General features: G+C 44.4%; 1 protein-coding gene across 6 annotated transcripts in view; it reads right to left on the reverse strand.

The window, feature by feature from the left end:
- The window catches only part of LOC111076841 (cyclin-dependent kinase 14), a 118,121-nt gene that overhangs the window by 17,072 nt on the left and 73,668 nt on the right, over nt 1-27,381 (reverse strand). For 4 of the 6 annotated variants that reach the window (XM_041594758.1, XM_041594755.1, XM_041594761.1 and 1 more), the window contains 2 exons: nt 13,293-13,487; nt 1,003-1,041 (listed from right to left, as the gene is read on the reverse strand). In XM_041594758.1, the coding sequence (XP_041450692.1) occupies nt 1,003-1,041; nt 13,293-13,487 (234 nt within the window). The remainder of the gene's footprint in view (nt 1-1,002; nt 1,042-13,292; nt 13,488-27,381) is intronic. The other 2 variants (XM_041594759.1, XM_041594763.1) reach the window with 1 other exon arrangement.

The following is a 27,381-nucleotide window of genomic DNA, read 5'->3' on the forward strand; positions in this document are numbered from 1 at the left end:
AGAAAAAGATTTTCCTTGAACTTTAAAGGCTTTTCTGCTGCAGATATGTAATACGGAAAAAGCAATGCAAATGCTTTTTAATAGCCAATTAGAAAATTTTTTTTTAAATCAAAACAAATAGCTGAGAATCATTTTCTTTTACTCTCCCAGTTTTAAGTTTTTATGCAGTTACATTTGCTTAACTTTTAACTCTTCATCGGAAAGCTATAAGCTTTACTCCCTTTTGAAATGCTTCATAATTAAAAATTTTGATTCCCATTTTAATATTTTATAAGCTCCCAAATAAACTCTCCAATATTCTCTATTGTTCTATTGTTGAACATTTCTTCCTATTTTCCTGCTACTGCTTCTATCTCAATCAAAAAGTTCTTATTTTAATGGGCCCCCAAAAAGTTGTTATCCTTGTTTACCATTTGAGAGAATTTATAGTTTTCGGCCCAGGATTCAATTACGGAAGAGATGACAACTATTTGGGGGGAGGAGGGGAGACTGCATCCTAGAAGGCCGTCTGCCGCCTGCTGGCTGCCGACTGGGAAAGAAAATGTGTCTCAATATGCGAATGAAAATGATAGCCCGCTGCGTTTTGTCATTACTTTTGGCTGTCGCCTGCACACTCTGCATATTCATGCTACATATACCCACCCACCCATACAACTATAACTATCTGTGAGAAAGGATATCTATTTACAATGGGATAGGAGGATATTTTCCGTAATGGCACAACAATCAGTGGGAATCACTGAGGGAGGAGGAGCGGGAGCAGGAGCAGGAGCATCAGAAGGTTGACTTTGACTCTGCTTGACATCCATTTTAATGACATTTTCTTGAAGGCTTTGGCGCATAAAATATGACAATTTAAATTGCTGTCCAGGAAAACTATTAAAAGTCTCTGTGTCTGTGCCAGACGACAATTCCCCAAAGCAAATAAGAAAATTCAAACGGGGGAGCAAAAATGAAGGATATATGAAGGAAATGTAAGGAGTGTAATAAAAAGCATTTTACCTTGTGGTTTCTTATTATCATTTTTCGCAGATTCTTGGGCTGGAAAACAAACAGAAAAAAAAGAGGAGAAAAAGAAATGCGGGAAAAAGTGGAAATTAAAAAAAGGTTTGCAAGCAAAGTGAAAAATAAAACTAAGGAAAGGCTAAGAATTACTAAGGCTAAGGAAAAGCTTAAGACATACAAAAAAAAAAGAAGGATTTTAAACCCAATTTTAAGTATTTTCCCTACTCTTCTGCCCACTTTTATGTGCCACAAATCGAGTCATGGGCAAAAGTTTATCAAAATATGACCCTGATTTAATGATTTACAATCAATTATGAGTGTGTTTTCCCACTCGTTTTCATGAACTCTGAACTTTAGCTGGTCTTTTGGTCTTTTCGAACTTTTCTTGACAAATAAAAGCATAAATCGCGCGTAATAATTGGCCGAAAACAGTCAGGAGAAGCCAAACACAGCGAGGAGGAGCAGAGCTGTGCTGTGCGGTGCGGTGTTGTGGGGCACATTTAATGGCTTATACAGAAGCACGTTACATTGGCAATGGTCAGGAGCAGAGCGGATCGTCGTGGCAGCGAGGATATGGTCAGGAGGACAATGTGAAAAAGCCATAAAAGGGAGAAGGCAACGCCAGGAAGGAAAAATGCCAGCCAGTACGAAAGCCCAACAACAATCGAGTCGTAAAAGTCGTTAAAAGATTTACTCTATCCGTACACTTATTTCTGTTTTTCTGCGAGTGCTTTCTCTCGTATGTTTTGGATTTTTATTGAATAAGGAATTGACATTTGATTAGAGATTTCGGTTTGCGCTCTCTCTCTTTGCTTTTGGGAGCTGTGTTCTGCTGTTGCTGTTGCTTTGTGGAGTGTGTGTTTATCCCTTCCTTCCATCACTTCCAATTACTGGTTTATTTATTGTGGCCAAAAGAGCGGAAAATATGGTGAAAGTGCTGCTCGTAAATTGATTCATGTGCGAGGATTAACACCGAATATACGAGTATGTAGTGAATGCCCCACTGTCGGAGGAAACAACTCTTTTTTCGGGCTGCAGCAGGACTTCTGTCTTGTCACTTGATTGTCTTTCAATTACTCAAACCCCAAGGAATACCCCAAAAGCAGCAGACAATCGATTTTGAAGGGTAGTTTGGCAAGCAATTTCCAATTAGAAGAGGGACAAAAACTCTCATCTCAAAGGAAGGTCCGAGAACGAAACACGTACAAACAATTTTCAGTTTGGGGTTCCAGGAACGTGGCAAAATATTAATTGCTGACACGCAGGTCCAGTCTCTGTTGGGGGATCCTTTCTTTTTCCTGGGCAGGATTCGTTGAATTAATTACCCATTCCACATGTTGCATGCATCAATTTAATCGAAGACTCTATTAGAGGTTGTGCCTGGAATGTGTTAGATTCCAACACTTGAATGAGTGATGGGGCGAGGCAGGCACCAAGATTGTTGCCACATCAATGGCCACAGCAAGTCCCATGCCCCCATGCTCCCCAATGCGGCACACACACACACACACACACACGGGCTTAAGACTTCAACAACAGACTCGACTCGACTCGACTCGACACGACTCGTCGGACCACTTTGATGTTTCGTAATTAAGGAGTACAAATCCCTTCCTCGTTCGAACTTTTCCGCTCTCTTTATTTTCCTGCCACTCCACGAAACCAAACGAAGGAAAGCCACATCCTGTCGAGACAGCCAGACAAACAAAAACAACAACAAAAACAACCTGCCGGGGAAAAATGTGTGTATTACTTAACAAATTACATACAAATTACTTTACTTCGCTCCTCCACAGTTCCACAGCTCCAAAGCTCCCTTCCCTCCATCGAAGGGAAATCGCTTAACGTTTATAGGGAATATTTATTATAGAGCCCTCTCCTGATATGCGTCTGCCCGTCAGTCATGTCAAAATGTTTGCTTTTGTGTGCCTCATGTGGTTGGGGGGGCATGGGTTGAGTTCTCCTTAGAGGAGTTTTCTTTCTATTCGACATTTGTTTGTAATCCGCAAACAAAAACAGAAAAACAATTGAAGGAAAACCATATTCTGCCTGCAGGCGCACGAAGCTTAAGATACCCCAAACTATTATTATACCCTAAAAAGTTTCCAAGTCAAAGTCGAAACTCCGCAGCCGCAGCTGTGCGATTGTTTCCTCTTCCAACTGCGCTCGCAAGCATGATCGATCAAGTTCGTTTCGACTGCATGAAGCCGAAGCCGCAGCCGAAGCTGGGCGATTGTTTCCTAGTCCAACTGCGCTCGCAAACATGTTCGTTCATGTTCGTTTCGACTGCATGAAGCCGAAGCCGCAGCCGAAGCTGTGCGCTTGCTCCGTCTGACCTGCTCGAGCATGATCGATCATTTCTGCGCCTGCTCAAACATGGCCGCTTCTCAGCCGATTTTGATTATCTTAAGGTAGATTATGAATCTACATTTGTACATTCATATGTACATATAAAACTTAGATTTCCAACCTCTGATTGGTTTTCTTTGACTATTTATGTATATTATCGCCTCCGAATTCTTCACTGTGTCGAGTAGATATCATCAAATTTTAGGAGCTAATAATCTTGGAAAAATATTTATTTCTAGCGTTCAAAGTTAATTCCCTTTCGGCCTTCCTCGAAAACATTCTCAAAGTCACAATACCCTCTGCCTCTCAAAGAGTAGCTGCAACAATTGGTGGCTCATCATTCATCATGTCTGCCAGGAGTCGGCATAGGGGGAGGAAGGCGCCTTTTCAGAAACATATGACAGCATATTTGTCTGCAGAAGGGTTGTCGGTTGCCGTTGCCGCATCCGCATCCGCAGCTTTTCCGCCCGCCTGACACTCCGCATGTGTAGACATTTAAATTGGCTGAGAAAATCGCACGGAAAAGCGCCAAAAAACCCAATGACGCCGCTCCCAAAAAACCGAAAGACAAAAGCGAAAAATCTAAGAAGGGCATCAACAACAAATGCCAGACAAATGCCGACGTTGATGATAATTAAAACCGAAAGAGTGGCTTTCTCACTCAGGAGAGAGAAAGGGTAAAGAGAAAGGCTTTCTCTGGCAGAGGAAGGGAAATGAGAATGCGAGTGAGAATGAGAAGCATTCTCACATTTAAAGCAATCAACGCTCTGCTCTGGATGTTGGCGTCACCTCAAAGTGTTTTTTTTTTTCGGGGGCGAGCAGGAAACCCACGGCTTGAAATGAAATTACTAACGGAAAATTAGTGGCACACACACACACACATATGGCACATGTGGCACACATGGCGTATGCTTAATTTCCTGTCTGCCAGTCAGGCAGCAGGCGGCAGGCATTTTCCCCACATTTTCCCTGGCTTTTCAGCGGCACTCCTTTGGCAAAGTATGCGAACAAAAAGAGCGCTGAAAATGATGCTCATCATTGTGACACAATTAGCTGGAGTCCTGCTGCAGGACGGAGAGACGGACGGACGGACGGACGCACTTGCAACTTAACCCTAACGGATGCGCCGTGACGGGACGCGCCTCACGTTTCACGTTGCGGTTTGGTGGCAGCTCTGGTTTTGGGGCAGCCAGCATGGAAGAGAGAGAGAGAGGAGTACATGGGAGAGGTCCTGCCACTGCCACACACACACACACACACAGCCACTGCAATTTTCTCATTTTTCTATAAAAGTCATTTCATGCATGCGGAATTAGTTTATGTGCGCAATTTACAAAAGAAGTGCTAGCCGCCACACACAGAGAGTTAGAGAGAGCGAGAGATAGAGGAGAGTGGAGTGGAAAATGCATGCGGAAAATGTGTATGAAGAGGCGTGGAAAATGTCACACTTTACGCCAGGGTATTATGCAACATTGTTGCAGGTGTGTGGAAATGGGAGCGGATGGAGAGTGTGCGGGAAATGTCCAAAACTTATTTGGAGCTGAAATTTGGGCATAGAAAAGTGAAGAAAAAACAGGCAAAGAAAGAGCTAAGCTAAGGGAGCAGTTGTTCCCTCTTAATTCTTGAGGATATCATTGGCCAACCATCCCATATCCTGTGGGATGTAAGCAAGACTAATTCAAGTTCACTTTGGCTTGACCACAACAGCACACAACACAACCTTTATCACAAATTGATTTGCCACAAATGGCTCCATCAATGAGGATTTACAACCTCAATTTGTCCTCGTATGTACGCTGTCTTCTCTCCACGTATGCGAGTTTTCTCTCCATTTGCCCCAGCTCATGCTCCTTTCGTGCCATATCCCCGACATTTTGCTGCTTTTTTGAGCTACTTTTCTTCCTTTTTTTTGCAGCCACTCTTCTGCTAAGACGAAACGGAAATTGCACAATAGAAATGAAATGAATTGATTTCTAATACGATTTCTCGATTTTGTTCCGGGGGAAAAGCGCTGCAGCAGGAAGAGAGCTGCAGAACCAGTAAGAAATATAGGTACAATTTCCAGGACTAAGGAGAGCTTGGAGGCAGCAGAAAAACCAAGTAGACAAGGTAGGTAAAAGGTGAAAACTTCCACCCCCGGAAGATGCATTGAGTGCAACAGGAATCCAATTTATTTGCCGTGCAAATGGAAAGAGAGAAATATATTAATAAGCTATATAATGGGAGGGAAAATGGGGTAATAAATGGCTTCTGTTTTCACTGCTTTTTCTCAGATATAAAAACGAAGATTTATCAATAATATTTTTACAACATGGCTCGTAAAAAGAAATTAATAAGGAAAAACGAACAGCACAGTCCGTCCCCCAGTGGAGGGTTTCCATCTTTCGTATTCGTTTTAATTAACTTCAAAAGGTTTGCTCTCCATAAACAACCAGCCAGGCGCAGGCAGAGCACGGCCCGTGGGGCATAGTCTCATATCGACATCCACAGCCAGGATCCAGGAAGCAGGAGCCCACATTCTGGTTCTTCCTCCTGGACTGCGTTATTGGCCACTGATTTGCGGCAACTGCAAACAAAAGGCGCTGGGCGTGGCACTCGTCTGCTGCCACTGCAATATATCATCAGTTGTTTGTCAGACCATACAGCAAAAAATACAAAAACCACACACAAAAAAAGGGAAAAAAGGGAGAAGCGTCATATATGTATGAGAGATCGCGTCATTGTTTGCCCCACAAAAAATGACGAAAAAATAGAGAGAGAGCAATACTTGGTAGTCGTATGGCTCGTATTGCGGTGCGGCAATAACACACCAAAACGATTGAGCGGATTGGGATTGCTGTTGGCTGCCACAAAAGACACGTAGACAATTTCACAGGACAAAACCAGCGCAAACACACAGGACGCATTCGATACGCATTCAAAAGAGATGTGTTTGTTTGGTCAGTAAATAGGAATAGGCCTCGGCTTTCAATTCAGTTCAGCTCAGAGGATGCAGCAGCTCTGATTACTCTCTCTGGAGGAGGGACTGTGGGGCAGTGGCAGATATGAAGGCAGTGCTACCCATTAAAATTAGTCGATGAAAGCAGCAATGTACGGCAAATCGATAAAAATTCAATTTTGGCATAATTTAGCCTATCGCTTAATTGATTTATAATTGATTATTTATGTTCACTACTTGATTTTTCATCTGTAAAAATCATCTGTACACAATTTAAGCACACATAAACGCCTGTCATATGTCATATCCAATGATCATTCATCATTCATTCACTCGATTCAGATATTTTAATTCATTAATAATCGATTTTTCATCGATGAATTAACGCATAAATCAACGTAACATTTGCTGATTGCTCTCGAACCAATACAAATTGTCCAGCGATTGACGGACGAGTGGAGGACAGGCGGACACGACACGAGCCCTATTCCAGGAACTCAATCAAGGCCTATCCACACACACACACTAACACACACTTCCCTTCTACATACATATATCCTCTATATCCTGCCACTATTTGTATCCTGTTGGTGGTTGGTGATGGTGGATGGTGCTCCCTCCTTCTTCTGCCCATTTGGAGCTGCTGCTCTTCGAAATGTAAACGACAATCAACTTGAAATGCAGGCCCTCCAAAAACGTAATGGGAATAATTTGCAGCAATTTCATTCGCACACACACACACACATATGAATACATAGATGTATTGTGGGGGTGTGTGTGTGTGTGTGTGTGTGTACGCTGCGTCACGTAAATGACAATCAAAATTTGAAGTCGTCTGCGTGTGCGTTGGGCAGCCAGGACAGCCAGGACAGACAGGAAGGAAACGGAAACTGGAACCGAGAGCTCCGGAGTCCGTTGCCTGACCAAAATGAAATGCGTAGGCCATAGGTAAACCATCGAAGGATATGGCTATGGCGACGGATGGGGGCGGGCGGGCATGTGCGGACGATGCCCCAAGGCTCTGTCAGTGAGCCTTATCTGTGTGTGTACCGGCACGACAGGACTGGGCAGGATAGGACAGGCACAGGCACAGGCACACCCACATGACGGAGCAGGAACCATAGGCATCATAGGCAAGGGAGCGGTTAGGTGGAGCAGAAGCCGTTCAGTCCCCATGGACCAATACACATACTCATACGTGTGTGTGTGTGGCATGGAGTTGATTCCACCTTCAACCACAATTTTCGAGCTGCAGCTGCCATAACTGTGAGTGTTCCTCCTCCTCGTATTCCTCCGCCTGTGCTGTCTGCTCAAATGTGTTACAAGGATATCAGTTGGCACACGCAGACGGGGACACAAACCTTTAGTTACAGTTTCCCCAAACCCTCAATAAAAACACCCTTCAGCATCATTCCCCCCCCCCTCCCAAGCCAAGCCAAGCACTTTGTCATATTATGAATCCTAATTCTGTTGTGGGGTTTGCTGTCCGCCCGTTGGCCCCCATGACCTGAGGCCTCATCGTATCGTATCGTCTCTCTCGATGACGCTATGGATACTTCAGCTGTCACTCAAAATGAATGCTGATTGCAACCGCGTGCCACAACTCCCCCCCCCCCCACCCCCTGTCGCATTAACAACTTAAAGGCTAAGGGGAAAAAAACATACTTTAAAAGGGAGCAAGACAGGCGGTGGGGGGTGTTCCCAAAGAATTTATAATGACAAGCGAGAAATTTTAATATTGTGCTACTTTTGGTTCCAGACATAATGTCTGGCTTGGGGGCATGCCACACCCCCGCGCCTCACTGCCCATGGGGCATTGTTAGCCGCATAGCACAGCAAGAGAGATGCAATAAAATATAAAAAAAAAATGCTCATCAAATTGTCTACCGGCGCGGGTGGCAGGGAGGGGGGCATGGCCATAGCTGAAAGGCGACTGCCACTATTAAAAAGTTTTGCAGACCCGCCCTTTTGGTTAAGAAATAATAAAGAACACGAACGCAGTAGACGACCAGACCAAAGCAAAGCAAAGCAAACGAGACGAGACGAGGCGAAAGGATGTTCTCTGTGTCCTGAAGTGAAGTTCTTGCCCCAATAATGAGCTTAGTATGCATAAAGCGGTGTGGCAGGCGAAAGAAATTGTCAAAATACATATATTTTCTGGACAATTTTCTTTCTACTTCTTAGAAAAAAAAAACGGGAGGGGTGAGAGTGGGAATACAATGGTGGAAATTGGCAGTCGTAAGCCAAAAAGTTTGGGGGCGTACACTTGGATTATTGTAAAAAGCCTTTCAGTCTTTCATTTTGGTCACTTGGCCAGAGAAAAGTTTCACAAAAGAAAATTGATTGCATTACTTAGGAGGGAGGGAGGGCCGGATTAAAGGGGTAGCCTGTGTCTTTATGATCTTTTCAAAGTGCTGTAAAGTACAGCACTTTAAAAAAAAAAAACAAAAAGCACATTCTTGCTTGACGGGAAAGGCAAAGTCAAAACATTTTAGCATTCCGCACAACATTCGCCAAAGCCAATTAGCAAAAGTTTTCATTTATCAAAGCCCCCGCGATAAAAGAAAAAAAAATGGCAAAAAAAAGGAAAAACCTTTTGCTCTTTTGATGAACTTCCTGCCACTCCCCTACACTCCCCTCCACTGCACTCCTCTTACCGATCAAACCGCTCAAGGCGCCATGCAAATGCTGTGCACTGGCCGTAAAAACACTCCAAAAAGAAAGAGAGAAAAAAAAATCTAACGAAAACGAAAAAAAGAAAACTGCGAACCGCAAATTTTCCATGTCATTGCATAAGTCGCTTCATTAGTCCGAACAAAAACAAAACCTAAACCAAAAAAATGTCTCACGCAAGATGACATCAAACGAAAAGGAAAAAGGGGGAAAACCAGCAGTGACAGAGGGAGAGGGAGGGAGAGAAAAAACTGTAAATCATTAAAAAGAGAGAAACAACAGGAAAAACATTACCACAAAAGAAGAATAAGAAGAAGGCGACATGTTTTTCCGTTCGTTAATAAACTGCAACGAAATCTGACAGGAGAAGACAACAAAAAGGGAGGGGGAGGAGGGTAAATGGCGCAGAAAAAGGGTACACGGTGGGTGGGGGGAACAAGAAACCACAAGGCGTCATGAATTCCGTGCAGGGATTCCGCGGCGCGTCTCGTCGCGGCGCGGCACGGCTGCCAGTTAGAATTTTAAAATGAACCGCAGAGAAAACCCCAAATAGACCGCGGAAGGAACGAGCAACGCATAAGCCCCCCGCTATCCCCCACCCACAGCTCCACGCTGGCAAAACAAAACCCGAAAATTGTCAAAGGGTTGCCTCGTAAACACCACCACGCCGCCACCCACGCCCGCCCCACCATAGAAATGACAGTAGGAAGTGGCACCAAAAGTGAGAGAAAAAGATTTCGCCCACCCCCCGCAAAATAAGTAAAATAAAACAAGAAGATTTTCTTTAAGTATTTTGCCAATAAATTTAAATCACTGACAGTTAACAGCAAGGAGCAACGCACTCGCCATGGGGAGGGGGGGGGGGGGCCCCGAGGTCAGGTTCAGGCAGCAATAAAAAAAAAAACAATAGACAGGGAAAATCCAAGCCGGAAAAGGGGTCGCGTGGGGTCGCAGCGGCACAGCAGAGGAACAAACGGAAACGGCATTAAAAACCAACAAACGCAAAGGACTTGCACACACAAAGACACAAAAGAAAGAGGAAGGAAAAAAATATAGAATAAACAAAGGACCCAAAGGGGAAAAGCAGTCACGAAGCACAGGAACGGAAGGGCAGGGAAATGAAGGAAAAGCGCGTCAGAAGCCAAATAAAGCGTTAAAAGGATTTATTCGCAGGGAGCACACAGGACAGGAGCGGCAGTGCGGATGGAGTCTATCTAAGGGAGAGAGAGAGAGAGTGGGAGTTGTGCCCCATAAAAGCAGCTTACAGGTGGCACCTGCACCTACCCAGTCTCCCTTCTCTGGGTTTCCCAAGCAGAGGCTTACTTCTTTACGAATTCTCCACACACACACACACACACACACACACACAGCTCTCCCTAAGCCAACAAACTTGCCTCGTTCTTTTTTTTTTTTGAGAAAAGCCTGCCCTGCCCCATGTTTCCCCACTTCTTTTGCGAAAATTAAATACGCGGAAATGTATGCGAATATTTTTTATGTTTCACGCATAATTGTTAAATATGATTTACACTCTGCCTTTCCCATTCCCCTTTTCGCTTTTCGCTTTTTGGGGGGAGTCGGGGGAGGCCAATATGTTTTTTTAAATTTTATGCAGATGGCAAAAAATGTTCTGCCATAATTTGCGCATATAAACAATAATCTTTTGTGAGAGTTTTGAACATAAATTGCGAATATCCTGACTGGATTTTCATGCTCTCCCCTCCCCTCCCCACTCCATAATGCATTTGTTGTTCCAGAACTGAAGATAACTTATAAATCATGTAATCAGAACAGAGCAAAAGCAGCAGAAACAGCAGCAGCAGCAGAGGAAATGGGAGCAGAGCATGAAAAACTGAAATTGCTTTTTGTTGCTAGGGAATGGGATTGTGGGAGAGAGGGGTGCTACGCGAGACGCAGAGAGAGGTAGAGTGGGGCTGTGGGAAGCTGTATTGGGCATGATGGAGAACATCTCCTCCCCCCACCTCGCTAACTGTGTGAAATGTGCTGCTGCTGCTGCTCCTCCTCTGGAATGCTTTCACAACTCTATAATTTATTGTGCCTTATATAACTTTATGATTGCTTGGGCACTGGGTGGCAGCGATGGCGGTGGCGGTGGCAAGAGGAACTGGATTCGGTTCCAACTGAATTGATTTTGATGGATAAGGGAATTAAAAAGTACTCTGCAACAGAGTTCCTTCACAAGTTTGTGCGGGGAGAACTTCTACGCAAGAGTTCTATAATGTATGATGGGGAAAAGGAGTTTCAAAGATTGGGTTAGAGAATGTAAATAGGAATAAAAGTATATATAGGTATTGGAATATACATAATTATGTAGCATATAAGAAGAGGAGGATTAGGGTTCCACGAGTAATGCAAGCAATAAAGCAATTCCATCTTTGTGTAAGTTGCAGAATAATGATACTATAGGTCGAAAATTAAAACAGAATATCGCTGTGTAAATTGGTTGATTCGAGTTTTCAGCAAATTATGGCCATGAACAGAGATATTTCAGGTGGATTTTGGGTTCCCTGCTATTCTTTTCCCTGCTCTTCTCTGTTCTTCCCTTTTACATTCCATCACATTGTCCCCCACATTGTTTTCCAACTTACTGAATACTTGAGGAACTTGCAGCATTTATGTCAAGCCCGTAAACACTTTCGTTCGTTCATTGCGTTTCCCTTTCACAGGAATAGTTTTCCACGAGTTTTCCACACCGCCCCCCACCTCCCCAGAGTTTGTTGTTCCACAATAATCCCAACAACGGCATCTAGCGCTGCAACAAACACACACCACCTAGCGTTAGCGTCAGGATTATTCAATGTCAAAAGTGCATAACTTTAAGGGAATGCGACAGAGAGAGAGAGAGAGGCACAAGGAGAGGGACAGGCTTAAAGGAAGGAGGCAGGCAGGCTCCTGCTGCTGCTGCTGCTGCCCTTGGAGCTGGCTCACGTGCCACGGCGCTACAGGAGGTGCCTCCTCCTGCTGCTCTTTCCCCTTTGAGTGCCTCCTCCTCCGAGTGGGAAAGTGGCAGTGGAACAATAATGGAAACCGGTAAAGATATATGGAGCATGCAGAATTTCCCATTTGGATATGAATAATTCCCCTTTTGGAGCTGACGTGGCTGTTGCTGTTGCTTTTGTTGCTTTTGTTTCTGTTGTTGTTGCTGTGCATTTGCTTGTTAATATTTTCATTTCCGTTGTTTTATGGCCCGATTCCGAAACATTGCCTAGACAGGCCCGCCACAAAGGATATACGCTTCTTCAGCGGGGCTATGCACGGCTTCGGAAGAGACAGAGAGAGAGAGAGAGAGAGTGAGAGAGAGAGGAGGCAGCGATGAGAGTTGAGTGCCCCGTTTTACAAGAACAAAACGAGCTGAAACAAGAAGCAACAGCTTCAAGTACAAGAGCAGCAGAAGCAACAGCAGGAACAGGAGCCACAGGAGAAGCAGCAAAAGAAGGAGCCGCAGGAGAACGAGCAGCAGGAGAAGTAACAGCAAAATGAAAACCATAACATTCCACAAGGCTTATCATTGGGGTAGCAATGTCAGAGGGTATGGCCTCCTCCTGCTTGCCATGTTCCTTTTTCCACTCCATTGTTTGCATAAAATTGCAATTTACAATTATGAGCAAAGAGCTGTGAAAACAGTACTGATGATAAGTGAAAATGGGAAATGCTTTCCCTTAGATAAGGCACTGGGCGATGAAATGTAACAGAAATAGAAGCAGCAGCAGCAACAGCAACAGAGACAGAGACATTAGCTAAATGAGACAAAAACGTTGATAAATTGCCAAAGCAAACAGAGCAGGGAGCAGGGAGCGGGGAGCGGGTAGGGTCGCTCCAATAAAAGAAGGAACAAAACTCAAGAGAAGCGAAGAGAATTCCCTAGATGATGCATTCCCCGACGCCAAAAAGATCCTTCCATAATTAGACACGCATCTCCCAGCACACACACACACAAAAGACGCTCGCAAGGCCCAAGATGGAGGCAGAGGCAGGCATAAATTAATGCCAGAAACTAAGGGACGAGGCCCAGACACAGACACAGGCACAGACAGACATCTTATCATTAAATTAGTTGCCTTCTTTCACTCGTAGCGTGGGGAGGGGGGGATGGTGGCAGCCTCCTCTCCTAAATGAGAGATTATGGGCACAAGCGGGGCAATAAATTACCCAAATCCTTATGAATGAGCGAGCCAGCATTTGCAGCTTAAATTGTGCGAAAATTGTGAGCACATTGGCAGCGCGCGAAAAGCATGAAAACTAGGAAACTCAACTAGGGAAAATTTCCCTTTTGGAAATTGATCTTAAATTTTAATGAAAAAAATCTTACCTCCATATCTGCAATTCGTTTTATCAGCGGGTATATTGCCATTCGGTTCGAGACGATCCAGATACTCCTCCGAATTGTAGCCATTATATGGAACTTTATTACCGTGATTATGATGCCCGCCATGACCGCCGCGATGATGATGATGGTGATGGTGATGATGATGCGTCGACTCGTCGCCATCTTCGCGGGAAATTGCTGCAAGAAAAGGAAAAGATTTTCAACGAATTAGTTCAACATTCATGGAGATTGGAATGGAAGTCTTTAGGAGGGAGTTCTCCCCATTAAGTTTTCCGCCAATTAAATACGATTTTGTTTCCTCTTTTCACACAAATTTTCCACTTTCCACTTTTCTGTTTATCTGTCAATAGCTGTGCCCCTGCCACTCCCTGTCAATATCCATTCCCTTTCCGCATTGCCCTGTCAGTATCCATAAACGTTCAAGTGGTTTTGTCTCCACTTTACAGTTTTACACCGCATCCTGACGGACCGACCGACCATTAGCTCGTGACAGTTTTAGGCGACCCGACCCCCTCCTCGCCAAGTGGCTGCCAATCAACGCCCTATGGTCACACTCTTTGCGGGTCAATATGCCAGGCTCTTTTGTGGTTGAGCCTTTGGCAAACCGCAGTATTGCGGCTCTCACTTTCCTCTATTGATGGTTTTCCCTGTCCCCTGACTTTTGGCCTACAAATGTTTGCTAGCATTTCCGGCACACATTTCTGTGCCTGACTTTCCATACAAATGTTTTCGTTTTGCTCAATAAACTTGAATCGGAAATGTCAAAATGTATCAAATTAAAAACTTTTATTTGGACACGTTTTAAAGGCTTAAGAGCCGAGCCGCAAGGGGCTTGTGTAGGAAACATTTTCCACTTCAACACACACATCGTAAAAGGAAATGAGGAAAGGGTGGAGCAAAGGCTGGACTGGTGCCGAGGGTGGGGAGCAGTGCGGGGAGTCACGAGTGGACGCTGGTTAAAGGCTTCGGGTCTGTGTGGTGCTATTTTCGAGGGTATTTTCGAATGTGTCGAATATGCAAATGAGTCGTCGAGTCGCACCGGCACAAGGTTTTTCCCTGGCGCAAACAAAAAAAAAATGGCCTAAGCTTTTGTACAAATTTATATGGCAGTCGACGGAAACAAAAAAAAAAGGGGGACGACGGCATAGCAGGACATCACAGAGGCGGGGCATGTGCCACAGTGCCTTCTAATTTCCAAAACGGAAACACAAAAGGCAGGCAGCAGGCACCAGGCACCAGGCAGAGGGCCGGAGTCCGGACCAGTGTTTTGGCCAAGATTACCAGCCAGGTACTGCGCGGCTTGCCACCTGCTACGTTCTGGCCTTTTCCAAGCCCAAAAAAACGCGAAACGAGAAAGCGAGTCAAACGGGAAATTGGTTGGATATTAGCTTACCGCATACATACAGCCCCACCACACCCCTCCACATCCTTTACCCACCAACCCCTTTTTTCATGGGGTTATCCTGACTTCGCTGGTGAGCCTGCAATTTGCTAACGATATGCATACAAGTGGGCGTGGCTCTGGCTTAGAAAATGGGGGAAAAATTCCAACAGAGGCCCCGGCCGAACTGAGGATTTTTCCAGCGCAAAAGTCAGTCAATAAATTGTAATCAAGCAGAGTGAGGCAGAGGCAGCAACGGAGAAGATGGAATGCAGATGGAAAAAGCCAACGAAAAAGATGGGAAAAAAAAACTGTGTCTCTGCCTCTGCCTCTGGTTTAGCTTCAAATTTCGGATGCGAAAAACAAGAAGCAAAAATCTTTAAAGATTTTTCGATTTTGGGTTAAATTTTCCAGCGATCAATAATGTACTTTAATGGGGGGTAGGAGGCTCCTCTTGAGGCTCCATTTTTGTAGTACCCTTTACCCTGAAATATTGGCATTTCCTCATTCACCCCCTCATAGGGGTATGGCCACACTAATTCCATCAGCTGTCGGCAAACAAAATAAATTATGGACAGAGTAGAGCCACAAGCAGAGGAGAGGCAGCAGCAAATATGTTTAATTAATAGCTAAAGCAAATAATACATGAACCCAAGGGATAAATCCACCCTCAAAATTTCACAAATGGGGGACCACTCCCTGACGCCCTCACACCCACACTCCCCCCTATGGGATGATGTCACCCCGCACCACAAATCACAAAATTACCGCAAATTGTCGCTACAAATAAGCAATTTATTTCGGACTGCCTGCCATAAGAAATAAGAACATAAGAAGGAACAGCGCAGACAGCGGGGAAGAGTGGAAAAGAGCGAAAGAGAGCGCTCTTTCACTCATCTTTGGGAATGATTTTTGGGGGAAAGAGCAAAAGAAATCTCATAAACTTGTGCCAAAACACGTTGTCCACGAAAGGGTGGGAGAGAAAAAGCATATGAAGGAGATGTAGAGGCATCTGCAGAGGAGAGCAGTGGATGAGAGAAAGAGTTGGGGAAGAAGTTGGAGCTGCAGAACAGCAGTTGCCACAGGAGCAGGAGATGGACATGTAATCAATAAAATATGTTCACCATAAACCATACACACACAAATCCATAAAGGGAGCAGGATTTGGGTGTGTCGGGGGGAAAACACATTATGCAATGAGAATGGCAGCCACAAAAACCAGAGTTGGTAGCAGCAGCATTCGCTTCAGCATTACATCAGCTGCAGAGGAAGACAGAGAGGGCGAGTATTATGCAGAAGAGTATTCCTATTATGTGGCAAATAGAAAAGCCAACAACCATATGAATATAAGCATCAATTCCCCCCCATTGTAAAAACTTTAAAATAAGTTTTCCTTCGCTTTAGGTTGTGGGGTGATTTATTCGAAAGAAAGCGCCACACAAGCAGAAAACAGAGAAATGCGAGCACTGCTGACGCATGAGTGACAGACAGGACAGGACAAGGCGAGAACACTAGTCGGACAGGACGCGGGACACGGGACACGGGACAGGACTTTGGACAAGAGAAAAGCCAATTGAACAAAGCCCGCAAATTGCAGGAGCAAAAAGATGGGGCAGAAGGGGTTACGGAGTGAGGGAACAATGGAGAGGAGAGGCTAAATTAAATCAAAGCAAAACCACAAAAAAAAGAATGAAAAACTTTATCGAATAAATGCAATAAATTTGCAGAAAAAAAAGGAAAAAGAAAAGAGAAGGAAATATGGTATTAGAGAGGGCAAAAAGTGGCAGAAAAAAAGAGGGTAAAAGAGGGAAAGAAGTGACAGAAAAGGAGCCCACAGACGCACGAAAGTTGGAGAAAACTGAGAGCTATCCTTGGGCTGTATCTTCTGGTTAAACGTTTAATGCGCTTTGGCTGCAGAGCAGGAAGGAACGAAAGACAGAAAAAAGAGGCTGCAAATCCCATTTATAGCTTTGGGTACATAATATGGGGGCTATGGGCTATATGCGCCTGGGTTGATCCTTCAGGACTTAACGGCTACTAAAACCTGGCAAATCAAGAAAGTGTTGAGCTGGCTAAGGATTTATTTTGCATCGTAAAACAGGAACGAAAAAAGGAAACACTCAATGATTATGATGCGTCGTGAACAGTCTTCGTTTTCCTCTATAAGTTTTCCCGTTCAGAGATGGATTGTGGCAGCCATACATCAAGAGCAGTCCTCTTTCTGCCCTTTATTGACCTGCGCCAAATGTAACTAAACGAAAGAGCAGCCAACCAGCAGACAATAGACGAAATCAGTAATTTATCCTTGAAATTGGTCACCAACTGGACATGGGATGCAGCAGCAGGATATGGACTGGACTGGGACTGCGACTGCGACTAGAACTTCAGACAAAAGCCGAAAATCCAATTGAAAGCAAAGCTGATGCGACACTTCAAATGCTGACAAAATACATCGCATTAACGAAACCCTCGAAATCCGAGGAACAATGCTAAATGCAATTTGCCAAGTGGACAGTCCCCGCCGCCACTGCCGCTCCCACCCCTCTCCACACAAAGAGAGCGGAGCGAATGAAATGTTAAATTTCAAGAGATTCTCTGTGTGTGTCTGTGTGTTCGTGTGGTATATGCCACATTGTGTGTGGCAAAGCAACCTCACTGCCTGCCCCTCACTGGGCATGCAATTAAGGCTCTTTTTGCAATTTAATCAATTTATCAATTAAGCAAAAAGCAAAAGCAAGAAGGGAGAAATTTCAGTGGTACGTGCAACAGAGCTGAGTGTGGACTTTCTGGGACAGGGACTGGCAGGACATTCCTGATTGTTCCAGCATTTCTCTGTGCTTTATTTTTTACGTACTTTAAAAGGCAATTTCATTAGCATTTCAAAGTGCCACGTCGCGAACTGTACTGTACTCCTCCTGGACTGCTACTGGAACTGTGGCACTCCTCCCTCTGGAATTCACGTTGGTGGGTGGGTGTGAGGGGGGGGGGGGGTGGCCACCGAACAGAGTCAATAATGTTGTTAATTGCCCTCCTACTTGGTACAACGAGCGTGGGCGTTTCTGCCACTGGATGTGGCAACTGTGGGCGTGGCACTTGCCTTCAACAATGAATGCTGTTGCGCGCGTCGGCAATTAACTTTTGTAAATAATGCATAATTGCCGGGGGAGAAATGTGCAGAAAAAAAAAACAGAAACAAGGAAATAACAGCAGCAGAAACAGCTGGCAAAAAAAAAAAGGGTGAAAAAACAAGTTGCAATGAACTGTTTAAACTACTGAAGGCAGGTCGAAGTTTGGGGCAGTGGCAGTGGCAGTGGCGGGGTGGTTGGGTATCTGGCATTGACTGTTAATTTCTGCAGAGTTCAATTGAATTGTTCGGCCAGACAGACGGACATACAGTCTGATTGAAAATGTCTAAATGATTTGCATATTGGAAAATAAGAACAAAAGCAGCAGAAAACAGGCACGGACGGGAGTGTCAAACTGTTAACAGAATGGAATGTTATACTGTCACACTACAGTAACTCTAAGTTGATAATGCACTGCTTGCAACAGTAGCTACAGATCAGCTTGAATAAGCAGTAGCTCCGACCAGTCACTTTCAAACACAGTGCAGTTTCTCAGCCGCTGCAATTCTCATTTAAAATTCATTTAAACTATATTTTAATTCGAAAAACTTGACAACTTTTACTTAATTACGGTACAGCTAAAACTTGCTGTGCTATACAACAAAACTTTCCGAAAAGACAAAGTAGCAAAGCAATGCATGTTAAACTGCAAAAAGCGCTGTTAAAACTTTCATAAGCCGAACCAAACGGCGCCTCCCATTGCAAGATAATTTCCATGTTTTTTCTGTCGTTTTGCATAGTTTTCATGCTGATGAGGTGCTGAAGGAATGACAGAGGAGGAGGAGCGGAAAGGGTATACTGGGGGAGAGAATCCCATTCTCGCTGACGACAACGATGGCTGGGAACTTTTTAATTTAATTAATAGAATGAAAATGAGAGAGGAGCACCAGAGACCCGATGCCGCCGTGCAACAACAGGGAGAAGCAGCCGAGAAGCATTGAATTACGTAAAGTTCAACGGTGAAGAAGGAGGGGGAGGGAGGGGAAGGTGACAGAAGGTTGGAGGACAACGCACTTAAAACTTATTATTAATTAAAAATAATTTCCCCTTTGCCAACGGAGAGGCTGAGAGCTGAGAGGCGGCGTGTGTTAATTTATGGAATCGAAGGATTTAAGAAGAGGTCTTCTTTGCCGTGTCTTTCAGCGTTTCAGCAGTTATGTACGTCAGGTGGGATCTGTAGGATGTGGCACTGCGACCTGCGACCTGCGACCTGTCTCATGTGCATTCGCAGGTGGAACAATGAGACATCTTCTGCGGCAACGACACGTGAGGCACTGAGACAGGATCTCCTGCCACTGATTGTCGCCTCAGTTTCCACACACAATTCTCTTCACCGAGCACACAATTAACTTTAATGACTGTAAAAAGAGCCCTGTACCGACGGGGCACTTATCCGAATGGGATGGGAGAATAAGGAAGGGAAGGTCCTGCCCCACCAGACGACAGTTGAAATTGTAAAATTGTTTGTGGCATTAAGTGCGGTTAAGTGGTTTTCCCAAGCCAAGGTGTCCTCTCGCCTTGATTCGTTTTGACAAAAATTGAAAATTACAACATTTCTTGGGGGGTATGGGGATGCCTCCAGTAAGGTTGCCACAGACACAGTGCCTGCCACTTGCACATCAAAGTGAGTCCAAACCCGATTTATGCTTTTGTCAGCTGGATTTGAATCCGAGGCCCCAAGGGCGCTACAATCCACTCTGACAGAAAAGGTGGGCAAAAGAAATCAACGACGACTTGTATCTTGGCCAAACAAGTTAACACTTTGGCGATGCCACATCGACGGGGCGGGAGCCTGAAATCAGGACAGGGACAGGGCGCAAGATGGAGAGTTAGACAGCCAGACAATCAGACAGGCCTGTGGGGCACATACCAGGCAGAGGCAGATAGACAGGATTAGGAGGGGGCAGAGCCAAAGGCAGAGACGGGGACGGAGACGCAGAGAAGGTTCAAATGGCTGACAGAAACGAAAAGACGCAAAATGTATTTCTTGGATTTTCTTGGAGTTGTTTTGTGTTTGCCCTAAGATGATGGAAGGGTAGCTGCGAATTGTCATGAGAGATGCTTCACGTAGAGAATAAGGTATTCATCCATAGGGTTTTTTTTTTCTTAAAGTAAATCGTCATAAAATGCACTCAAGATATCTATGCTCAGGAAAGGTAAAAGATCTAGGTTAAAGCTGCTTCATCTACAGCACTGCACTGCACTGCTTTCAGCTGTCCACCCCAGAATGTTCTCAGTTAAAGCAGTGAGCAATCTACAGTAACTCGTAAACTGTATGCTCTTCTATAATGAACAGCTTGGACGTAGTAGCAGCTAAAAGGAGTCGTTCCAACTGAAATCTTAGCCAAATTTTCATCATTTTATCCAAGGTAATATTTTGCCAAGTAAAATCTGAACAGAATCTTCTTTTTTAGAGCATTCCAACTTCGTCATGTTCCCAATCAAATCTAGCATGAGGAAAAAAAAACTTGTTTTCAACTCCTGTCAATCTTGAGCACGCAACACATTCAATGGCAATGGCTGGAGAAGGGATATATCGAATGGCAAATAAAATATTTAAGCCAAACATTGCGCCAGGACATGGCCAAATTGAAGGCTCAATAAGGGACAACTTTTGCACACTTTCTGACTGTCCTCTTTCTTTCCCCTGCTCGCACTCTCTCCCCGCTTTCCACTAAACCGTTTTACTGAAAATTGTCAGAGGCCTCTGGCTGACTTATCCTTTTCCATAATATTTCCATTCTCGGTTTCCTTTTTTCTTTTTCTTCTTCTTTTTGTTTTTTTTTTGCAAAAATCAATAAATATTTAAGAAGAACGAAGAAAGAAAGAAGAAACCTCGAGATTGCATTTTAATTTAAAACTCATAAATACGAAATGCGCCTCAGTAATAAAACTCCCTTGTCTCTCATGCCCCAAAATGTGATTTCTGTTTCAAAGCCTGCTTTGAAGCACGGAACAATTTGTGGGAAAAGCCCTCCATCCGCCACTCCACTGCCCCTTTTCAAATCAAAGATTAAATTTAATGGAAAATTATTGAAAATTCTGCAAGTTTAATTGAGCGTTAAATGCGAAAGGAAAAGTCACTCGGCGAGAGAGGCGCGTGCTCAAGTCATTCCCGAAAATGACAGGCGACAAATAATTAAGAAAATATTTAGCAAATTCTCAAGTGTGAGGCCGGGGGCAGGCAGGGAAATGTTGCTTCCATTTGGCAGATGGAAAATAGAAACGGAAATCGTTAGGAAAACTTACAAGTGAACAGCAGGGGGGAGTGACTGCCCGAAGAAAGCGAATGCTAAATGCATAATTGAGGCTCAAGAGACAGAGAGAAGTCTTCAGACAGCTCTTGAGATACTATTTTCGATGCTGAATGAGAATTGTAATATACCAGCCCCCCTTAACCACTTCATTCCCCACTCGTCTCGTCAAATGTCTGTTAACTTGCTGCTCCTCAAGGATTCTGCCTTACGCATATTTCAAGTGCACAAAATGCGAGTAGAGTTTAAGGGTTTAGGGGAAGGAACTACCCTCCAGCGCTCCGCTCTCCCCGACAGAAGTCATGGCAAGTGTTGGCAAACGTTTTTGCAGCAATTTAATTTGCTCAACTCCTTCTGCTCCTTTGCATAACAATCATCTGGAAGGAGTCCCCGGAGGAGTATTCTCCTCTCCACTACTCTGCTCTACTCTACTCTATACTGAGCAGAGATAATCAACATTTTCACTCATTATCATTATCAAGTCGCTGACTTTTCCGCCTGGCAGTGCCTGGCAAGTGGCCTCCAGGGGTCTCCTCCTCTCTCTGGTCTCGTCTCTTCAGCTAATGGCCCGCGGCGCCGGAAGTTTTTTTTTGTGTAGACTGTACTCCATTTCCCCTCTGCCGTGCCTCACCCTTCCTATTTGAAGTCTATAGTGCACTTGACTGCGTCTCTCTCTCTCACTCTCTCTCAGATTTCTGCTGCCTGCCTGAAGTTTTGTAAATATGAAGTTTGATAAGTGGGCGGCACGGGTTTAAGGGGGAGGCGTGCCAGTGTCTAAGTGTTTGGCCTGGTTTTAGGAGGGGTGGGGGCGGCCTTTCCATTCAAAGAATGTAGAAACAGGCAGGGCTGGGCGCAGACGGCAAACGTCGCCGAAAAACTTTTCGTTAGGTGCAGATTCTTTATGAGATTTTCCAGGCTTTTGTGTGATATGAGGGCAAAATCCACTTCACTTTTTCGGGGTTTTTTTTTCTTTTGATTTGGAAAATGAGAGGGGCATCTTGGGGCATCATATTTTCTTGGTTTTAATTTGATATTGGAGGAGAATCTTTATTTATTTCGGTTTCAAAAGTGCACAATGGAGATGGGGGAAATTTCGTATGCTTTAGTGGAAAACTCTTTTAAAATTTGTAATTCCATTGAAAAAAGTTCTATAATTAATGTAAAGTCTCTTGCCAATGAAGTCTACATGCAAAAAATCCCCTGAAATTCTTCCCTTTAATATCTGTTTTCATGCCACTGTTGCACACACACCCCACAGATGCATCACGCATCTTGGCCACGTCTGCTGCCGCCGCGCCACTTGGAAGCGCTCCTTAAGCAATCTTTGGCAAAATGCTTTTGTTTATGTTCTCTGAAAATGGCAATCGCTGACTTTTTCGCCTTCCTTCCTTCCTCCCCCTTTAGCTGTGTTTGTCTGTGTGTGTTTTTGCCACAAATGTCGTTACGTGCACAAGTTGCGCTTTTAAAATAATTACAAAAGAGGAGAGTGCAGTCGGTGCCACTCCCCCCCTCCATTCCACCACCCACCGAAAATATGGTCAAAGTTTCGAAAGAAGTCAGAAAAAAAAAATGATGAGGAGGGGAAGAAGTGTGTAGCCTGCTTTTGTGCGCCCGGAAAAGTAGTTGGAGCAAGCGGTTTGACAACCACTGACTGTGGGAGCAGCTGTTGCAGTAGATGGTGGTTAGAGATAAGGCAAGAAAACGAGAGGGAATAGAGAGGGAAGGAGAGGGTGAGACGAGGTTCTTGAGTGGCATAGTGGAGGCCAATGTCTAGCATATTGTGGCACATACATACACACACACATAGATATGTATGTATGTATATTTCCGTGCATATATCTTCGTAGATTGCATAATGACATCAGTTACCGTTTTGGATAAAAGGGAAAAAAGAGCAAGTAGAAGAAGCCGCAACAGAATTGGTGGCAGGCCACAAGTCAAGCCAAGTGTGTCTAATGCGGCACAAAGGAGAGTGCAAGCGGCAGACAAATGGGAGGAGGGGATAGTGGCACAGAGAAAATGAGATATAAGTGAGGAAAAAGCGTGGTAGGGATTTATATAGAGGGCTGTTCAGAGTGTCTTGGAAAATCTACTGCAGGCGGCACTACGTACTCCTTCTTCCCCACCCTACTGCTGTTCTTCTCTACAGAGAAACAGCTCTTCCTGCTTCTGTCATATGTCAATAGCATCATAGCCAAAAAAAAAAGTGGAAGATATAACCCCACCCCTACCCACCTTCAATACCCCGTAGATACTCTCGTGTATATCTCATAAAAGCCGTTGAATACGCAACAGCCAAAGAACTTAGACAAAATTTATTATGCACAGACGATAAAACGTTTTGTCGAAGGCAAACAAAAAAATGGGACAACAAAAAAGTGCAGGAAACAATAGACAAAGCCTGAAGCCTTATAGGGGGGTTACCCCCCTGACGCTGGAGCGGCAGCTCTTGCCAGGGGCTGCTGGGGGTGGCGAGGTGAGGTGTTAATAGTGCCCCATGGCTGTGGCAAGGGGGTGTGGGGGGGTGTTGGGTGTATGGAGCCTGCATTAAAATGCCGCAAACGCAGAAGTTGACACTATTTCTTCAGGAAAAGGAACAGCATCAGCAGCAGCAGCAGCAAATATGGGAGAACCACCAGAGATGGGCTTGCCAAAGGGTTAAGAGGGGAGTAGCGGGGGTGTGCGTACAACTTTCAGCCACGTCATCAGGCAAACATTAAGTCAGGCACAGCAGCAGCAGCAGCGGCAGCAGCAGCAGGATGCTGCCTGATGCAGGCTGCCTGCCCCTTTGTGGGGGCGTTAATGGGTTAAAAGTGCGCTTAGAGCGTGTATAGATTTTATAATGTGTTTGCTCTACGGCCTCTACCCCACCCCTCTCCAGGGCCCTTTTTCCAGCATGAGTTGCAGTTTTTTTCTCAGCAAGAAGAAAGAAAGGAAACGAAAGAAAAAAAGGGGACGACACCTGCAAACGGCATTCTCTTCTCTTCTCTTCTCTTTTTTTTTTTCCTTTGCCAGCTTTCACTTCCGCTTGGAAAAGCCATGCATGCGTATGTGTGTGGGAGTGTGCGTGTGTGTGTGGGTTGATTACAAAATACAGTTTAATGTTGATTACACATGCACGAAGCAGCATCAGGGACCGACCCCTTGGGCCAAGGCAACAGCAATTCAAGTGGCACTGAGGGAAATCCTTGGGAAAAGTAGCTCTTAGTTCGCAATTTTCACACTTCGTTGGGACTCTTTTTCATTGCTAATTTCAAATAATTTCTGCTTTTAAATCCCCAAACAATTTCGTAATAAAACTTTTCATTTGTTCTGCAATTATCTGATTTATCATAATTGTCTTCTTGTTTTCCTATTAGTCCTTTTTCAGCTCATATATTTCGCTCAGTGTAGTCAACGGCTGTTGGCTGGGACTCTCTCGGCTGATGCCTTCGCATTTTCCATAACAAAAGCCTTCTTCAGGCCGTCACTACCCATCTATCTCTATCTCTTTCCTACTCGGTATATGTTTCTCTCTCTCCCTCTCTATCTCTATGTGAGGCAGTGGACCTCTTCTCTGAAGTCTCATTACTCATACAATGTTGACACTAAACTAGTTGTCTGCCAGAGTCTTGCATTAATATAAAAGTGTGATGTCTCCCTCTCTCACTCTAACCCCTATTTCTATCTCCAGTTCTCACGTATTCTCTGCCCTCCTTTTACTAGCTCTTCATGTGTCTTGAAATTGCTTTAGGAACAGTCACTGGCAAGGCTCTGGTATGCCATTCCAAAATGTTGTCTTCAGAATTGCATGGCTTGCAGAAGTTGCTTTAAAAAAGTTCATTAAACTGTTGTGAAAACAGCTTAGAATAGTTGGAAAATAATTTTAGGATTTCTTAGTACAAATTTGCATCAAAACAATAAAACAAAATTTCCAACAATATTAAAAATCTGCCTAAAAATGTATAAAAAACTCTGGCATGATGAAATTCCATACAAACAGTTGGAAGAGCACTGGCTGAGCTAACAGAGGAGCAGCAAGTAGTTAACATGCCACGTTATAGACAAAAGCAAAGCAGTGTAACAGCAACAATTTGAGAACTAACAGTCGTGCTCTCTTTATTTGTGTTCCACAGTTCCACGGCAACTGGGCTACTCTCAAACTGCACGCAAAGCAATCAAGCCATCACGCAATCGTCGTTAATATGCAAATTATAATAAATTCACTTTTGTTGATGAACTGCTAATGATTTGCTTACGATTTGTGTTTGTTTTTTTTTTGTTACGCATTCGACAGGAAATTAGGAAAAACTGTCGTAAATTTGATTTACAAGCCTGCAACAGCCACAATTTTCCATTCAACGGAGAAACAGAGGCAAAGGCAGACACAGCAGTGTCTGAGGAGGCGGCCGCCTCACAATTGTCATGACAGATACGATTCATTATTCAACAAATATGTGTGTTTGTGCGACGAAAGCGAACGTGATGTGGCATTCAACGTCAAATGAGGGCGATAATGATGCCACTGCTGTGACTGTGAGAGTTTTGCAAATGTGATAATCAACCAAATTATATTAAATTTAATGCGATTTTGGCACAAGTTTTCAAACAAACAAACTTTACGTTTGGTTTGTTTTGGTTTGGTTTGCTTTGGACAAAAAGTGAATGTCAGCCATGAAATCGAGTGTATCCCCCACCCCATCGCCCTTTTGTGCTTTTGTGTCAATGTGAAATATCATCCTCATATGCCTGCCAGAGGTGTTCAACGGTAATCCTATGCCATTTGCTTTGTCTTCGTCATAGAGATATTGTTTTACTTGGAAAATATCGGATTAAGTCAAAATGGAAAGTGCTAGTCAGTGCTTGCTAAACCATGGCCCACAAAGAGTTGAGAGGAAAAAGCTGTTTCATTTACAATCGGTTGGGGAAGGGGGGAAGGGGAAAATGTATCATCTTTCCAGCAGCCCTCAGGCGAAAGTTTTTTACCTGCGAAACCACCCTCAAAATATGGCCAATTTTCCCCCCATTCATTAGCTGGAGAAAAACCTCATAAAAAGAAAGGAGAAAAAGGAAAACTCGTTTGAGAATCTGCTCTTGAAACCTGGAGGTCCTGCAGGGACCACCCGAAGAGACGCCCAACAGAAACAAGAAATTGAATTTCCAATTTCCTTCCGCCTTGTACTCGCCAATGAAATTTAAAACTTTCGACATCTTTAATGAAAATAAATAGAAAATTTGCTCCTTTCCAAGAGATAGAAAGAGCGAGGGAGCGAGAGGGGAAAGCCTTTTTAACCGGGTATTAGCTTGTCAGGATTGAGGACTCAGGCAGGATGCAAGTTTTGGACAACTTTAATTGGTTTAAAATTAGAAAAACGCTCTCAAGACCCATACAAACAAATGCAAATGAGACTTGGGCAAAAGTGGGGAGGGCAGGAAGAGCAGAAGGATGGAGAAGGTAAAAACAGGAGTGTGAAACAAAATATTTTTGCGACAATTTGAGGAGGAGAAAAATGAAGCCCCAGACGGGGCGGGAGATGGAGCGGGCAGGGGAGCGATTGTGAGGGGTACAACAGCAATGGCTGTCAGGAGCAACGGTACAAAACGAATTTCTATATAAAAATCATAAAATACAAAAAAGGCGGTAAAAACAAGGCAAAAAACAACAAGGAAAAACCTCGCTTATCGAGTGTTTAACTTTGTGTAACTCGAGGAACAGGTTGGAGGAGGAGAGGGATTGTACAAGGCATTGGGGGTGCGCTTTGAAGGGGCTTTAGACAGGGTGGGCTACAGGTTTAGCTGTAGCTTTTCGGATGTAGATGGTCAATGGACAATTGTTGTGCCTACCACAAACCGTAAGAGACCAGAGCCAACAGGAGGGTCCCGGTCCCTGTCCCTGTCTGCCTGCCCGACGTCATATCGATTGCAGGACCACCTCAGTCTGGAATCCACCCTGGAAAGCGGGTGGGGGGCGAGTTATGGTAAACAACCCTCGAAGGAAAAGTGCTTCCTAGCTGATAAGCAACACACAAAATGTTGAATGTTGCAAATGCCAACGTGTGGCAGCTTGTGATAGCGCAACAGCCACAGCAACAGCAATAACAGCAACAACAGCACCAAGCAGGAAGGGTGGCTTGCATATTTTGAATGATGTATGTTGGGTTGGGTTGGTGGGTGGTTTATAGGGTGACTCTCACTCTCACTCTCTTCGTCTCTCTATCGTTGTGGCCATGCAAATCCGTCACGGGTGCGCCTGCCATCCATCCATGTCCAATGAACCCCCGAAAAAGGCGACGACAGTAATTTTGTTGTCGGCTGCTGTTGCTGTTGCTGTA

This window comes from Drosophila obscura, unplaced genomic scaffold (genome assembly GCF_018151105.1).
Source record: "Drosophila obscura isolate BZ-5 IFL unplaced genomic scaffold, ASM1815110v1 contig_1, whole genome shotgun sequence".
NCBI lineage: Eukaryota > Metazoa > Arthropoda > Insecta > Diptera > Drosophilidae > Drosophila > Drosophila obscura.